This window comes from Primulina huaijiensis, chromosome 2, assembly GCF_012295235.1.
Source record: "Primulina huaijiensis isolate GDHJ02 chromosome 2, ASM1229523v2, whole genome shotgun sequence".
Classification (NCBI taxonomy): domain Eukaryota; kingdom Viridiplantae; phylum Streptophyta; class Magnoliopsida; order Lamiales; family Gesneriaceae; genus Primulina; species Primulina huaijiensis.
The window spans coordinates 26,106,377-26,124,420 of record NC_133307.1 but is presented as its reverse complement, the minus strand read 5'-3'; the positions used below and the strand labels follow the sequence as shown (position 1 = coordinate 26,124,420).

The 18,044-nt window shown below is 35.0% G+C and overlaps 2 protein-coding genes and 1 pseudogene across 2 annotated transcripts; all 3 read left to right on the top strand.

Moving 5' to 3' along the window:
* The first annotated feature begins 3,740 nt into the window (after positions 1–3,740).
* LOC140957931 (glucan endo-1,3-beta-glucosidase-like) lies at positions 3,741–5,293 on the top strand (annotated as a pseudogene).
* A 3,739-nt stretch (positions 5,294–9,032) lies between these two features.
* Positions 9,033–11,454, top strand: LOC140971044 (U-box domain-containing protein 16). The gene has a single exon (XM_073433095.1). The coding sequence runs from the start codon at positions 9,201–9,203 to the stop codon at positions 11,244–11,246; it is 2,046 nt and encodes a 681-aa protein (XP_073289196.1). The 5' UTR covers positions 9,033–9,200; the 3' UTR covers positions 11,247–11,454.
* A 5,134-nt stretch (positions 11,455–16,588) lies between these two features.
* On the top strand, positions 16,589–18,005 carry LOC140960764 (transcription repressor OFP2-like). The gene has a single exon (XM_073419036.1). It carries the CDS (start codon positions 16,755–16,757, stop codon positions 17,898–17,900), a length of 1,146 nt encoding a protein of 381 aa, XP_073275137.1. The 5' UTR covers positions 16,589–16,754; the 3' UTR covers positions 17,901–18,005.
* Positions 18,006–18,044: the final 39 nt, after the last annotated feature.

Genomic DNA, 18,044 nt, shown 5'->3' with positions numbered 1-18,044 from the left:
TGAAATTCGAACAATGTATACTCAATTCCTAATCCCGAAATATACGTTGGTTCTCTCACGTTATATAAATCAGGTCTTTTTGACTTTAAAACTTAGAAATTGTCGTCATTTAAACTATATCTTGAAAACCTTAAATGCCCACATTAAACTCAAATTTCTCATCAAATCTTCTTGTTTGTTTTTGCAAGATTCTAAATATTTTGCTTCATTTAGCGATAAATTTTTTCAGCCATTTCTTTGTTATTAAATCTCCATGCTTTATATTCTTACAAAAATCTTCGTGAATTATCAAATGCCATAAGGANTATTGTAATGGATTCTGGTGTTTATTTGCGCAATCCAGATCCATTGGTCCACATCAGGCAATTGATGTGGTTTCCACGAAATTTCTCTTCTCAAGTAAAACAAAAGGCAGAGTTTTCACACTTCGACAAAATCATATGCATAAAATACAAGTTGTTGCCCATTTTATTTTGCTTCCAATTAAATTCATATATATATATATATATACTAGTTTTGATAACCTCAATTTTTGAGGTATTTTCCCATGTTTGTTATGCATCATTTGGTTTTTTTTCCATTAATAAATGAAAGATATTTTTTTATGTTTGTATAAGGATTTTACTATCAGATGAGAACTTTTTCAGGAGGTTATTGGATATTTGGTATTGATTATGTTAATGGATTTATTAATCTGTTAAGCCTAATTTTTTTACTATTTTAGAGTATTAACGGTTATATGATAATTGAACAATTGATGAGAATACTTAAAGTAAATATTACTAAAAGATGTTTGAGGATTTCTTTGCTTCATATTTAAGAGCTTAGGTGATATATTTATTAGTCTTGCCACTTTATTTTTTGAAGAACAGTGTAACAAGAGGCTAATTAAAAAAAATAAAAGATATGAATAGAATCATCTTTACTCTCATGGTAAGGAAAAAAACAAATATTAGTATGCTATATGTAAAATAGATTTACAGAGTGGGTAAATGTATTACAAGGCAAAAAAAATTTCATAGAAATAAAAAATGAAAAACAACTTTTATATATGTAGATTAGATATAGTATAAACTAAAATTCTTAATAGGTAGATACAAATAATTTAAATCTAAGCATTTTGAATTTATTATTCCTTCAGGACAAGCCTCTTTTTTTTAAAAAAAAAAAAAAAAACTTAAACTTACAATATGAATTCCCTTTTTGTTTTTGTCTTAACGCTGCATATTAAGTTCTCTTACGTTTGGAGCTACACATATGCTGCATTTTCAATAATATTAGAAGAATTACATTACGATTATATAATTGTATATTTAATTCCCATTTAAAGTTCACATTATTTCGAATAGGAACAATATGGGAACAAGCATGTGCAGCAACCGACCCTATGAAAAATATATATCTGTTGGACAAATGTTGACAGGCTTGCTAATTACTTTGTATTTCCCAAAGCTCGGTGTTTCAATATGAGTATATTTATACGCCTGATGTAACTACGTACACTTGGAAGGAAAACATTAATTGATACACACACAAACCCTTTTTTTTTAAATATGTTTTGTAGCAGAGCTTAACGCATGTGTCCACAAAGGTGGAAACAAGTCAAACTACTCGTAAGAGACTCAATAAAAACTCGATTTAGCTTGATTTGATCGAGCTCGGTAGCTCAAATCTTCACTCGAGCCATGCACTTGAAATAGCCATGTATCGAATGAACAAATTTGAATAAACTGTAAAAATTACTTCATTTGTTATATATGAGTAACGCCTGTGTTGCTGTCTCCACAGAATCTGCATTTAAAACCGATTGAGATGGGTGGGAAGTAAATATCCACACATGCATGTTTATATATATATATATATATATATATATATTACTTTCAAATTAATACCCATGCCAGTTTACTTGAATAAAACGTCATTGCTTCTTTGGAAAAACTTCAATCAGCAATTAAATAAGAAGAAGGTGTACCACATAATCCGATTTGAAGAATCAGAACCATACAATATTCTATAATAAAATTGTTGCCCATTACCCAGAACTATCGGCCGCAACCTACTGTTAGGTATGAAATACATGAATATGCAGGTCTCGTGCATCGTTCACCAATTAAATTCATGATTTTAATTAAGATATTTGAGAATATAATTTTTGAAACCTTATGAATTTAGTTCTAACCGGTGGACGATCACATCACACCATTCAATGCGTGTGTTATTTTAGAGGAAAATATCCTAAAACCAAGTAGGCTGCACATACTTTGAATTCCATTCAAAAGCTTCAATTTGATCTTCAAAATGTATATATAATCTCTAAGAGCGATATATGTTAGCCAAGATCGAGAAGATCGGATCACAAAAATTAATTTCTTGTTATTTGTAAATCATTATCGTATGTTTTCAACACATGCTTAATTGTTCTATTATGTTATCAATCTAAGATATATCTTTGAAATACTTCATCTCGTCAGATTTTCATCTAGACTTTTTGAGTTCCGGCTTGTCAAATCTCTCAACTTGACATATTGCACTTACACAATTGAGTGAATAGGTTAGAAACACAACAAAAAATTTTTATATCACAAAAATCAAGATTGCTAGCATTTCCGTATCCCAACACCATTTATTTGTTTAATAATAAACCATCTATGGTAATTACCTCAACTCTATTATTATAATGACTAAATACACAAATCCAAACTCAGCATTTTCTTGAATAAAATTAGTCGATGAATCCAACTTTTACTTTTATTCTTCATTCAATATTAATATGTTTAGTTTTTTTTACACGCTACATCATTAATTGTATATGTATATCATGATACCTAATTTTTTATTATAAACGACTCAATTTTAATAACATAATCCTCATTTATCTGCACATCTAATCACACGAATAACTAAATATATAATTCATAAGTGCAAAGGTGTACTAAGCGATAAAAATTTTTTGTCGTCGATTCATCACTTTTTTTTTTTTTTTACATGAATTGATATGTGAATATATAAATATGCACTTTGGAGAAATTGATGAGTCATCAACATTGATTTCGAAACATTAATTAAAATATAAATATTTGATTGGGTTAGAATGTTTAGTGGCATTTAATCTCTACCAAAAGGCAGTGAGTGACGTTGAGACGGGGCTATTAGCTTCGATGCGTAGCATCCACAATTAATATACATTTTTAAAAAAAAATTATTTAATCAAATATTATATACACGTATCTTGTTAATATTGAATTTTGAAAAGACATTCAGAACATATATTTTTTTTACTTGATCCTATAATTTTTTTAAGAGCTATTTTAATTTATAATGAAATAAAATATATTCCACTGTTAATTAAATCGAGTTGTGCTTCAATAATTACCTTTGGTCTCTCGTGACATCCCCATTTTTTCCCCACAATAACCATTCTTTTTTAACAACTTCTATTAATCTTAAATAAAAAAATTGACTTTAACCTCATTATATATTTTAAACAAAATTTTGTTGTGTGTATATATAATAAAATTACAAAATAATTTCAATTTTCCTCTACTAATTACAAAGGCTTGTTTATATTTGTTACACTGATAAAAATTAAAACTGAACTCAGAATATCTACATATATGAAAGCACAAAAAAGTTAAAATGGGCATGTTTTGGTCCGGTGTTCGGTCATAGAAAATACACGTGTGATGTTCTGGGCTCTGCAACAAAAAAAAGTGTGTGCTGCCAAGTGATGGTTGCTTATCTATAACCGGTTCTCTCTTTTCCTTCGTCATTCTCAACAACCTTCCGCCGCCGTTGTCTTCGTCGCCCTCCTCCACATCACCGCCGTGGACTGCATAGGCGTTAACTACGGCACCCTCGGGGACAACCTCCCTCCGCTTGTTCAAGTCGCCGCATTCCTCAAAGACAAGTGTCAACCCAGACATCCTACGGGCTTTCGTCGACACGGGGATACTCGTCGTCGTCACCGTGCCTAACGGCGAGATCCCCAGTCTAACCAACGTCCGCTACGCCCGCCGCTGGGTGGCTGAAAACTTCAAGCCATTCTACCCGCAAACGAAGATCGTTGGCAACAAAATCCTCCACCGGGGCCCACATAACCTTATCGACAACCTTGTATCGGCCATGAGAAGCGTCCACAAAGCTCTTCTCCTCTCAGGGATCAAAGACATCACGGTGACGACAGCTCATTCTCTCGGAATCCTCAAACGATCCGAACCAACGAGCCTGGGCAGGTTCCGACCCGGCTGGGACGTCGGGGTACTCGCTCCAATGCTCCAGTTCCTCCTTGAATCGAAGTCTCCTTTCATGGTGAACCCATACCCATACTTTGGATATAGCCTTAAGAAGGCAGATTTTGCTTTGTTCCGACCAAACAAAGGATATTATGACAAATACTCCCAAAGAACCTACGGAAACATGTTCGATTTGTTATTGGCCGCTGTGTACATGTCAATGAGGAGACTGGGTTACGGAGATGTCGACATTGTAGCCGGTGAGACGGGGTGGGCGTCGCAGGGGGAGACGTTTGAGCAGCCCAAATGCTCTGTCGAGAATGCGGCGTCGTACAATGGAGGTCTTGTGAGGCAGTACAATTCTGGGAGAGGGACGCCATTGATTATTAAAAAGTGCTTTGGTGGGCATTTATGTCTCCAATTGTCACGGAAAAAAAATAATAAAAACTCACCCCTTTTATTTTATTTATCATAACTTCTATTATTTATATCATTTGGTTTATGTTTAAGAATATAAAGCATCTAAATTTTATCTAATTTATTTTAAAAAATGTATATGAACGTTAGAATTTACAATTTTCGAAGATAATGAAAAGAAAAGAAAAACTTAGCACATGAATTTACAGTTATATTATCAGTTAAGCATAAAGGTGCATGTTCTGTATATTGAAATTTTTACCCATTCGCTTATTTTTATTCGTATGTTCATCTTATTTCGAAATATTCTGTCTTCCAGCATACTTCTGCCTTTCCACATGCTTTTTTCTTTATTATGCTTTGTTTATACTTCTTATGTTCAAATTTTAAGTCTCCCACTTTTATGCCTGAGCTTTAATTATGTAATTGCACTTTTTTTATTCTAATAAAAAAAGTAAATTCTATTATATACAAGAAGAAAAAGTCATAGATGTAGTAAAATAAGTTTAAAATAAAACAACAATGATGTATTGATATGAATGAATATTATGATGGATGCAGCATGTTCCTACACCAGCGCTAGCAGCAGGGAAGAAATGGTGTGTGCCGAAGCCCGCGACAACCGATTTTTTTTGGTCATATGAGATTGTGGTGTTGGGATTGAATGTTTAGTCATTTGTGGCGTGGTTGCAACTATTAGCATAGAGATCAATCCTTAGTTCATTACTTTTGCAAATATGACGATGAAATCTAATAAGCATATTTGTCAAGGTCCACACAGTTAATATCTATGGGGTTTTTGTAATATTTTTTAGGTCTCTTTTCAATTTTGAATCTATTTCTTGGAGCTGAGCTATTTATAATTCCTATTAACTTGAAAGCTTTACTACTTTATCATCTCCTCTGTTTTTTGTGTTATGTGTTGATATTTATTTAAACAAAAGATATTGAAACTTAATGAATTAGCATAATTTTTCTGTGATAGTGAGTTGAATTAAAGCTATATGACAATATCAGAATTGACCATCAGGCTGGATTTCAAATGAGATTTTGATTATTAAAGTATATTGGGATACTATTTGAATTTAGATGCAAAAATTTTATGCTTTTTGAAAATTTATGAGGTGGTGGTGTTTTTGGATTGTTGAACAAACTTCTCTTTTGTGTTTTTGCATATTTTTTCTTCGAAGATCATCTTTGCACAACCATAGAAAATATTCATTGTATTTTTCATAGTTAGGGAACAGGTCCTAGAAAGAACCTTATATATCATATGTAAAACTATCCAGTTTCATCGTTAAATGAATTTAATATTGTTTGCTCATTTGATTGCAGAACATTCTATGTAAGGCTACCTTATATTTCCCTCTCTTTAAAAAAATATAGCAAAAAATTTTTTTGAAAGGAAAAATCACAGAAGAACGTAGAGGAAGAAAGGTTTTTTCGCGATCGACGTGATGGTTGTAGTTTTTTTGGATCGACGCAATAGTTTGTGAGGTTTGGCGCTGATGAATGGGCTGTGATTGGCTGGGGATTGACGTTGTGCTTTTTACTTATTTTGTTGGAGTTTTTGGAATGTGTTTATTTGCTTGATTGATTGCTGTGGGTTTGTGATGCTGGTTTTGTTTTATTTTTCTGTTACTGTTCCACGTTTGTGATAATGCTATGGTTTTGAAATTATTACTAAGTGCTGCTTATGTGGGATTGATATGAAGTCAAAACTGTATTGTTTTTGGTGATAGTTTTTGGCACAAAAATTGTTCTTGTTGGGAAAATCTCCTTCTGTGTGTATGAAATCATATTGGGTGATCCATATCTATTTCTCATATCAATATTTCTAAAGATAGTTACTGTACTGATTGTTTTACATTAGCTGTAAACTTGGACAAATACCTAAAAAATTGAGGTCACGATACCTAGTAATATTGAAGAAGCGAATGGCCCAAAAGAGGCATGAAATGTGATTGGCAGCAGAAAAGGCCATCTAAGGGTCCATTTGTTTGTTACTAATTGGAGAAAGCAAAAGCCCGTAATATTGAATAATTTTTAGGATTGCCTTTGCTTTCTTTACATACATATATGTATCAATAACAAAATATAAAATTAGATCATATTTCTTATTGAGAAACATATAACAAAATACATAATTAGATAATTTTTCTTTATATATTGGGCGAAGGATTGAATCTGACATATATCCCCTAACCAGAATAGAGGTTATGTCATAAAGTCAGAAGTAATTTTTTTAATTTAATATAAATATACATACATATACGCACATAAAGTCAGAAGTAATTTTGTTTGAAATGAATGTCAAAGGGGCAGCGTGTTGCGGGTTATTTATGGAAGCAGTTGCAACAAACCCTTGAACATCCAAAAATAAATATTGTCCACTGTTGGCTTTGCCATCTATCGATCGATAATTAATCTTCTTGCCGGTTTCTTAATATATATGTGCCCAAAATGCTTCATATAATAAATAATTTTCATACAAAATTTAATATCTCGACTAAATCGGGCATACAATTGATGAAAAGTGCATTAATATCAGACAGAAGGATTGCCGAATAGAATCATGCGTTCGTTTACAAGTCAATATCATTGTAATTTTGATAATCTATGTTATTAAAATCGAATTTCAATCTGTATTTTTCTATTTGTGACAAATATTCTTCTTTTTCATCATGGATATCGATGTAATTAACTGAATTTTTTTTGTAACATAGAAAAAAATCACAAAAAGCATATTTAGCATAATAATAGCGATCAATGCCACATGTTGCATGTTAAAAAAATTAACGATAAACTCGAAGCATAAAGATTTGGATCAATTTTTATTTGTTTGTGAAATTGAAAATAGCCAGGCATGGTAGTTTAATTTGGATAGAAAATTGATTACAAAAATTAAAAGATATTTAAATAAATTTGTAATATAGTTCATTTATTTTTTAAATTAAATATATATGATACTGGAAAATTAATTATTGTAAGGTGTTTAACTTTAATTACCAGTACAGTAATATAATATAATATTTACGTTGTGCGTGTCATCCATGTGAGAACTGCTGAAAATCACGTTATGAATATAATATTAGGCTAACCAGTTGACGTAGCAGCCCGTAGAAACTTTCTAACTCGGTTTCATTGTTCCAAAACGTGGTGCCGCCACCCAAATTAGACTTAATCAAATGTTTAATTGTTATTTTATCTTCCACTAATCATCACAGATTAATGTTAATATTATTTTCATTGATTTTAATAGTTGCAAATATAAAAATAATTCATAATATATATAAATATACATCTACACTATATTATTATTATTATTATTATTATTATTATTATTATTATTATTATTATTATTATTATTTGTATTATAAAGATTTTTAATATAGAATTAACTAATTCTGCAATATCTTGTTTTCTTCCCAAAAATATACCACTAATATTGTTATTTTTAAATAAAAGAAAATATGATAGCATTATATTTCACACACAAATTTATTTACTAGATAAAAAAAATCATATAGTTTAAATCAAAATTGAAATTTATGTACACTCATCACGTACTAAGGTACTCTATCAACTTTAAAAAGTAATATTTCTGATTTTTTTACGAAATAATCTCTTCATTCGATAAAAAAGAAAAAAACAAACAAATTATAATAAATTATCGCTATTGTATAAATATATATAATCTCATCCACTTTTTAAAGTTTCTAAACTATTTCTTTATCCTTATCCATATATTTTTATTATAAAAGATTATCATAATAACGACTAAGAATTTATAATATTTTTTAAAAAATTAAATGAATTGAAAATTATATGTTGGTGAATAATTGCGTCATATTTGTTGTATAAGGCCATGATGAGTATTATCCAAATTGCTAATAATTATTTGGTAAAGTGCGAGAAACAGACCATTCACCACCATATATACCCCACTGCCAACTCATCCAACATATCCCAAACCCAAACGCGGTCAAAAATAAGAAACAATTATTTCATTTGTCGGTTTTTCTATTGTGCCTAATTAAACCGCCGGCTACTCGGTTTCAAATTTATAATAATAAATCAATTAATTTTTTTGATTAAATATAATTGATAATGAATTTCAAATCTAGATTATTTATATTTTGAATCATTTTATGTTGTGGTTGGATTAGAAAAATTTATTTCATAATCATCATTTTATTTTATTTTTAACTTTCATTCAATGTAAATAAATTTAAAATTTTTAGATTTTAAATTCACATTTCAAATTATTTCTTTCGAATGCAACCTTAAATATTTTGTTCAAGCAACGAGAATTTCTCAACCTTTATTAATCNTATCAATAGTTTACTCAATCAATTAGTTATATTTGTAATTAGTAATCAATTAATAGAGGAAAAGGCATCCAAACATATGTTTTTATTAAAAAAAATTGTTGACAGCTCATTCGTTTGATTCTTACCATTTCTTTCGCTTACAAGAGAATCAACTCTTTTGCTTCCCAATTCTTTCTGTTCTCTTTTGTAAATTCGTTCATTTCCCTATCAGTCGCGGATGGCGGTGTCGCAGGATAACTTCCCGGCCAGAAAACGGCGGCCCTCGGCTGGCGCGTTCGTCTCGCCCGGTTATTCTGATCAGAAGCTTCTCCGCTCGCTCTTTCTTCTCTCTCAGGAAGTCTCATCTCTCCAGCCCCTCAACGTCCTCCTCAACACAAGCTCCGCCTCTGTTATCAGAAAATCTAGACTCATTTCCGTCGTTTTTGAGGACCTTGTTTCTACTCAGGTAAATATTATTTCTCCTTCTGCTGCTTTGTGCTTCGAGGAATTGTATATCGTTCTGCAACGGATGAAAATATTGGTCGAGGATTGCTCCAGCTGTAGCAAGATGTGGCTGCTGACGCAAATTCACTCCATATCCATTTCATTTCATCAATTGATAGCTGAATTCTCCACGCTTCTCGATATTTTCCCTTCCAAAGAGATGAAATTGAACGAGGATGTCCAAGAATTGCTCGATTTGATCATAAAGCAGTGTTCAGATCAAGCAGCAGATTGTGTGGATTGTGGCGCTGAAGATCTTAGAGCCGAGGTTCTGAAAATGCTGGAAAATATCAAAAAAGAGATCGTTCCGGATTATCGAAACCTCTCCGAGATTTTCAAAGCATTGGACTTGAACGACTCCACAAGTTGCAGCAACGAAATCGAGAACCTCGAGGATGAAGTTCAGAACCAAAAGGACGACAAGTCAAAGGCGGACGTTATCGCGTTGATAGGACTCGTACGCTACGCAAAGTGCGTCTTGTACGGCGCCTCGACGCCGAGAAACAGCCGGATGCTGCGGCAGGCCACGGGCGAGGTGAATATCCCGGCGGATTTCAGGTGCCCGATCTCTCTGGATTTGATGAGGGATCCGGTGGTGGTGTCCACAGGGCAGACTTACGATAGGGCCTCGATATGCCAGTGGATCGAATCAGGACACGACACGTGTCCGAAGACAGGTCAGACCCTCACCCACACCCAGCTCATCCCCAATTTAGCTTTGAAGAATTTGATAGCGATGTGGTGCCGGGACCAGAGGATCCCGTTTGAGTCAACAGAGAATATCAACGCCACGCCTAACGGCGTCTTCCTCAACAAAACCGCGTTGGAGGCTGTTAAGATGACTGTTTCCTTTCTGGTCAACAACTTAACGGCGTCACAGACGACGGAGTCAATCAATCGCGTGGTTCACGAGTTGCGTGTATTGGCCAAGACCGACTCGGATAGTCGGGCATGCATTGCCGAAGCTGGAGCCCTCCCTCTGCTGGTCTTGTTGTTGGGCTCGGAGCATCCTAACCTGCAAGTCAACGCCGTTACTACGATTCTGAACCTCTCTATACTGGAGGCGAACAAAACGAGGATCATGGAGACCGACGGACTCCTCAACGGTGTGATAGAGGTGTTGAGGTCTGGTGCCACATGGGAGGCCAAGGGGAATGCGGCGGCAACTATTTTCAGCTTGACTGGCGTGCATGCGCATCGGAAGAAGCTGGGGAAGAAGACAAGGGTTGTGAAGGCCCTGCTCGATTTGGCCAGATTGGGCCCGACTTCTCCTAAGAGGGATGCCATGATGGCTATCTTGAATTTGGCGGCAGATAGGGAGGCGGTCGGCAAGTTGATTGAGGGAGGAGTGGTGGATATAATGGGAGGAGAGCAGCCGGAGTCGCTGTTGGAAACGGCGGTGGCAGTGCTGGAGGTGGTGATGAAAAGGGGCGGATTGCTGGCGGTGGCCACGGCTTACCGTGGGAACTTGGTGAAAAGGTTGACGACAGTGTTGAGAGAAGGGTCAGATAGAGCCATAGAAAATGCTGTGGCTACACTTGTGATTATTTGCAGGAGAGGGGGGTCAGAGATGGTGGCGGAGGTGGCGGCCATTTCGGGAATAGAGAGGGTTGTTTGGGAAATTATGGGGAGTGGAACGGGGCGAGGAAGAAGAAAGGCAGCTACTTTGTTGAGGATTCTACGGCGGTGGGCGGCTGGACTGGTCGGAGAGCAACTCAACAATCAACAGCACTCTACAACTGTGGATACGAATTTAACAAGGATAGTGGTGCCAGCATAAAATTTCACTGTACTTTTCCTTTTTTTAAAAAAAAAAAAAAATTAGTTTTAGATTGAAACATTCATTATTTCTTTCAAATTCATTTCCCAAATGAAATTCTTTATTGAATTTGTCATTGTTTTGAATCCAGCAGTGTAAACCAACTTCAAGTTGCTATCATAATTCATAATGTAATCAGACAATCAAAAGTTGCTTCTTTGCCCGTAAATGCTCCTCCATTGAAATTGCATTAGTACAACAAAACAAACCCGAATAAAAGGAGTAATGCCATAGTTCAGATCCTCATCAGAGAACGAAATGGGAACTCTTTGCTGATATTTTCGAAGTTTTCTTATGTTTCTAGTTTAGATGGTTTTGGTTGGGCATGAGTATTTTATATTTTGTGATATGGAGGGCAAGAAATTCTAAACAACATGGATCAAGTTCAACAGTCGAGTATTGATCGGTTGGAGAAAAAAATATCCCTAAATTTTTTAAGTCATGAGAATCTGAAAGTCAGGCCAGCTCGGAATTGCTCAAGTGTATATATATCAAGAAGTTAGGAAATCACTAGTGAGACAAATGATAATTCCGTAGTGCATAATTTGATGGACTACTCGAACAGGAAGAGAAGACAAATTGTGCAAAAAGAATTTGGAGAATTAGGAAACAAGATCACCTTAAAAGATTATAATTCCCCACAAAGATATCTTGGCCGTTTGACAAGGAGGATGCGCCTTAATATTCTCATTTTTGGAAGAGATATTGGGTTTTAGTCTCATTTATGTGGGTGTATGTCTACTTATTAGTAGTTGGTTGTAATTAGTTTGTAATTGGTTATTTGATGGCATTTTTGAATAATTTGTGATGAATGGTACTCTATTAATCGATTGGTATACAAATATTGAACATGGTAAATGTAACAACTAAAAAATGCTTTAAAATTTCTTTAGAAAAAGTTGAAGGTTTATATCTAATTTAGAAGTATGAGACACAAAAACCTATTCATCCTTTCAAGAATCCCTCCTCTTCGCCCTTGATAAGTTTCTTGTTTGTGAAACCTAAGTGAAAATTTCACATGCATTGTCGAACCCCCTAATCTCCCTCAACTTTCTCATGGACAGCGATCCTAAGACTTACTCTGCAAATAGATCAGGGCATGGATTGGCGTGGTGCACGAGGTTGTACGAGGGTCTTCGATGAGATTACCCTGCAAAAAAGGTATTAAGATAAGACGATCCTAAGAAAAAATGTTGTAGAAACAAATGAAATTGTGAAGCGAGTTGATCAAATCTTATAGGCATCGATCCTAAGACTGCAGTGAAAGCCAAAACTGAAAAACGGCAAGAGAAGGCACTAATAAATGACATCGAACATAGAATTACCAACAAGAGAGCAATTTTTTTAAACTCATCCACCAAATTATATGCAAAACAAAAAAAAACGATATTAATATGGGAAAATGACATTATGGAATTAAAGCAATGAAGTTTAAAGATAACCGAGTTGAAAGTTAAAACCATCAATATCAAATAAACTTGCTTGCCACCAGAAGACTAAGAGTTTAAGACAATAAGGATTTATTGACAAACACATCTGAAGTGCCTAAGGAATAAGTTATCCATGATCGGTGAACAGAAACTAGAGGAAAACATATCGTCAAACAAGTTTAAAACTGATTTCTCACCCATATTTGACTTAGCAATTTAACATGTAATAGATTTTTCTGCAAGGATGGGCAAAACAAGTTACTGGGCATCTGTACAGTGAGGTCTCAGTTGGAAAAATCTCTCTCGATAGCATCATGTATAGTAAGGTCTCAGTTGGAAAAAATCTCTTTCGAAAAAATCTCTCTCGAAAGCATCCAAGATCGATTTCAGCAAAGTAATGGCCCGTAGATATTCCAACTGAGGCTTGAATTGATAAATCACCGTCAAGGCCAAACTTCTGTAAGCTTATATCTTACGAAGCTTAAAACTATTTGGGAAGAATTAAAAATTTTAGACCTCAATGTGTTTGTGGAAGCTGTTGTGACTTGTGAGGGAGTTAAGAAACTTGAATCGCATCATCAAATGAATTACGTTCTTACTTTTTTTATGGGCCTGATTGAATCCTTTTCCCAAGTCAGAAGCCAAATTCTCCTAATTGATCCTCTGCATTCAATTAACAAAGTTTTCTCTATGATAATTCAAGAAGAAAGGCAACTAACAAATCGGTTCGCTAAGTGTTCCTACATATTCACCTGATGGAATGGCCCATGGAATCAAGGGTGAATGCAACAAATTTTCCACTGATGCAGCCAAAGGTAACCATTACCGATTCTTTGCCAACAAACCTCGATTCAACTCCATGAATCACCAGAAAGAGAGTCTTTTCTGCCCTACTTTCAACATTCATGGACATACCATGGATAATTGTTACAAACTTCATGGCTATCCCCTTGGCTTCAAGTCAAAGCCCCGGCCTCCAAATCACCCTGCCCCAATAAATCAAGTCTCCGCTCAACCAGATTCATCCGAGAATCATACTAAAATCGACACAGCTGTCAACAACACCAATGAAAATTTCTTTCAGAGTTTGGACAAGAGCCAATACAGTCAACTGATGACTATGTTTGCCAACCATTTGTCCGTCATGAACAATCTCAAGATGAATCTGGTCATTCTCCTTCTACATGTACATGTTTTTCCATTTCTGCACCTCATTCCTTTATCTCTTCGTCGTGCTGGATAGTGGACTCAGGAGCTTCAAGGCATATATTTTCAAATGCTAGGGATACTCTGATAGTGACACTGCCAAAACGTGCGTATATTGATGTCAAACTATGTGGAGATGTCAAGATGGATGACAATATCATTCTTCACGATGTTCTGTTTGTGCCAGAGTTTAAATTCAGCTTGTTTTATGTGAGTTTGCCAACCATTTGTCTTTCATAGGAATTTTGGCTCCGGGTGTCATATGCCCACTAGCTTCCGCTTGGTTCGTCCTCGAACTACACTATACTATTAGAGGTTAGGCTCTGATATCAACTGTATCGGCTTAGATTCAACGAATGTCCCCACTGTATCAAGACGAGTCTTTCCAACTTGCTTATGTTCGAACTCACACGCACCTAAGAAACTTCTCAGACGGTCATCCATCTCAAAATGACCCCAAGTCTAGCACGTTTAACTTTGGATTTTTATGTAATGCACCTTCTTAATATAAGTAGTGCCTATCAAATCTTTTATATCATTCATTCTGATGTGAGATAAGTTCATTCATGATCCTCTTAGCCCATTCATTGATGGAGTTTCCATCTATGAGGTATTAATCATTCATATTGTGGATCATGTTCCACCTTTGGAATTACGAACCATGTACCGTCCTAGGAATTTTGGCTCGGGAAATCACACTCCACCCCACCCCACCCCACCAGAATGAGGGTCATCCCTAGGGTACGATCGCTCTGATATCACTATTATAATTCTGGAGTAGAACTCACACTAAAAAATTAGTTATTGAGATGAAGGTGTTCATAAGGTTATAAACCCACAAAACAGACTTTCATGAGTAATGTGAGACAAATCATGACACATTACAACTACATATTGAGAGGAGGTTGTCCAAAAGATCATAAACCAACAAGACAGGCTTTTCACAAGCGAGCTGAGGCGAACCATAGAATGTTGCAATTTGTCGTTTATAAATGTGGTGACTTTTCAGGGTTTTGGGGCGACAACGGCGGTGATGAAAAGTAACGGAAGAACAGGTGTGAGAATTAGGGTATGGAGATTTGAGACATAGAATTTCGAAATGCAATGACATGTTTATAATATGAAACACGTTTGACCAATTTTGACCTGTGTTTTAATTTAAAAACACCAAAAACCATCACTTATTTGTTCTTAAAAAACTGTGATTGAAGAACGCATTTTTAAAATTATTTTCATAAAATTTTAATAAAAATCTTATCCAAACATATATTAAATGTTTTTTTACTTATAAAATATTGCAAATATTTTAAATTGTGTGTCTATACAGAACTTTAGGTACTTCAAAGTAATTTTGAGTAAGCTCTTGTGATATTATATTGTGGCCTTTGAGATATTGATTAGGGATGTCAATGGGTCCGGGTTTTACCCAGACCCACAATGGACCCACCCCGTTTGGGACGGGTTTGGGCATACTAAATGGGTCATGGGCGTCTCTGGTCTAATTTTTCAGACCCATCTGGGTATGGGGCGGGTCATGGGTCCTATAATACCCTCCCCATATATGTGGATATAAATTGATATGCTCGCGAAGATGGTTGTGGGATGAGGTGGAAGGTAAATAAATCACAGTTTTATTTTGTTATTGTACTTTCATTTTAATTTTGTTACTATACTTTATCTCTTTAAATTATATTTTTTACGGTTTTAAATTATAATTTTATTTTTTCAATGTATTTTCTCTATTTAATTTTGTAGGTAATTCTTCAAGTAATTTACAAATTTGTCCTACCATTCTTGATGAAGAGGAAGATGATCATGAAGAATGTGTCTAAAATATTGCTTACTCGCTGATTTTACATTGATCTGTTTAAGTTCTGATGAGTTATTTTTGGGGATGACAAGACTTTTTTTGGAGAGCTAGTAACTTTTTTTAATGTAATTCATTACGTCGTGAAAATACTTTGTTTGTTATTATTAAGTGTGATCGAAGACATGAATTAGTTTTCTATTGTGTTTTATTTAGAGACTTGTTTGTTTCATAATTCAGTCATGTGATAATAAGATTACAATTTTCATTTAAAAAAATTCGGGTCTAACGGGTCTCGCGGGTCTACCCGACCCCATTTCGTATTTGGGGTGGGGTGGGTCCGAAAAATATTTAACCGGGGTGGGACGGGTAATGAGTCAAAGTTTTCTTCATGGGACGGGTCTTGGGTTTAGCCATACCCGCCTCATTGACATCTCTGATATTGATTGGGCTAATTGGTTCATAAATTCTTTAATTCTTTTTTAGAATTGGATGTGGATATTTATATATATATATAGACTTTAAATTTTGTAGTACATGTACCATCAATAAATACTTTCATTTGAAATGTCTCTCGTTATAACAATATATATTCACACCAAAAATATTTAATTTGTATTCAAAATTGTCGAATTTAATCGGAACTCGATTTTTTCGAAGAACTTCTCATTAAATTTAAAATTTATTAGTTCAATACAATTATCTATTAAATAAATACATTTCAAGTCTTTATTTTTTTGACTTATCCACCAACATTTTTAATTATTGAATCTTAGTTGAATTAAATCTTGATTTAAACCGGATTTAAGCCTTAAAATCCAGATAATAATGACAGCAATTTGCTTGCTTAATTTGTATGGACACTTTTTTCTTCATTCGTGGACCCCAAAAAGTCCCGCTTCTCTATTTATTCTCTCACCAATTCTTCACCAACTCTCGAGCAAAATCAAAAGTTTCTTCCATTCTCAAATTTCATTGAGTTCCTTTTTTATCTGGAAAAGAAAGCATACTTCATTTTTTTTTGCTATGGGTAATTACAGGTTCAAATTATCAGACTTGATACCAAATTCCTGGCTCTACAAGCTCAAAGAGATGAACAAAACGAGAAAAAACCAGCACAAAATCCAAAACAGAAAGCACACACCACCGTCATCTTTGTCATCATCATCAACTAGCGCAGGAGTTGCAGAGCCCCAACCCCACCAATCTGATCAAAGGAAATCCTATTACTTTACAAGGGACCTCAAGAACCAAAACTTGTCAGTAGAACCGCCGAGAAAGTCATCCAGAAGAAGAAGAAGAAGCACCAAGAGGAATCGATCGCCACGGAGGCTAGTTTCTTCGTCGGTTTCTGCCGGTTGCAGCTGCCGTGCAACTATAGAATCAGTATGGACTAAGCTTCCGGAAGCCTACTCAAATTCTCTTCTAAGTCGAACTTCCACCTCGGACGACGACTCCATCTTGCCCGAATACGGCTCGGACCGTGGGCTGATGACCCCCGACACATTTGACGGCATGATTTCTTGGTCGAACTCCTGTAAATGCAGTGCTGACAACGACATGGAAATTTCCAACGGCAACGACAAGAGACACTTCCAGAATGAATTTGGCGCAGTTTCAGAGCAGAACCTTCTCCCTCCAATCATCACGAGCAAAGAAGACCCGACCATGATTCACAGAACCTCAGCTGAATTTTCGGAGGACAATGCGTATGGGTCCCTGTCTGTTAAGGTTGTCAAAGAAGACACTTTAACGTCCAATAGTTCCAAAGATCATCATCATCAGCCCAAGAAAAGTAGTGCGACTCATCCAATCCGACGATATTCACCTAATTCAACCTCACATGGTGTCAAACTCCGCACGAATTCTCCGCGAATCGCTAACCGGCGGATTAATCTTGGCCGTAAGAGCGTGAGTTCGAATTCAAGTCCGGGTTCACGGTGCAGCGTGGCGGAAAGTTTTGCTGTGATGAAATCCTCAAAAGATCCTGGGAGAGATTTCAGGGATTCAATGGTGGAGATGATCGTGGAGAATAATATCAGAGCCTCCAGCGATTTGGAAGAGCTTCTTGCTTGCTATCTGTTGTTGAATTCTAATGAATATCACGATCTCATCATCAACGTGTTCAAGCAAATTTGGTTTGATTTTCTCCATCTTCGTCTCATCAAGTAATTTTTCTTCTTTTCTTTAACTTGTTGTTTAGAGGTCAATATGTAAATATCATATAATTAAATTGAATAATTTGTAGCAGTTGGAATATATATAAATTTAAATTAACAATTTTCTCATATATATATATATATATATATATAAATA

Bases quoted from the DNA above. Each gene is read 5' to 3' on its own strand.
- LOC140971044 (XM_073433095.1), top strand. From the start codon at position 9,201: ATGGCGGTGTCGCAGGATAACTTCCCGGCCAGAAAACGGCGGCCCTCG.
- LOC140960764 (XM_073419036.1), top strand. From the start codon at position 16,755: ATGGGTAATTACAGGTTCAAATTATCAGACTTGATACCAAATTCCTGG.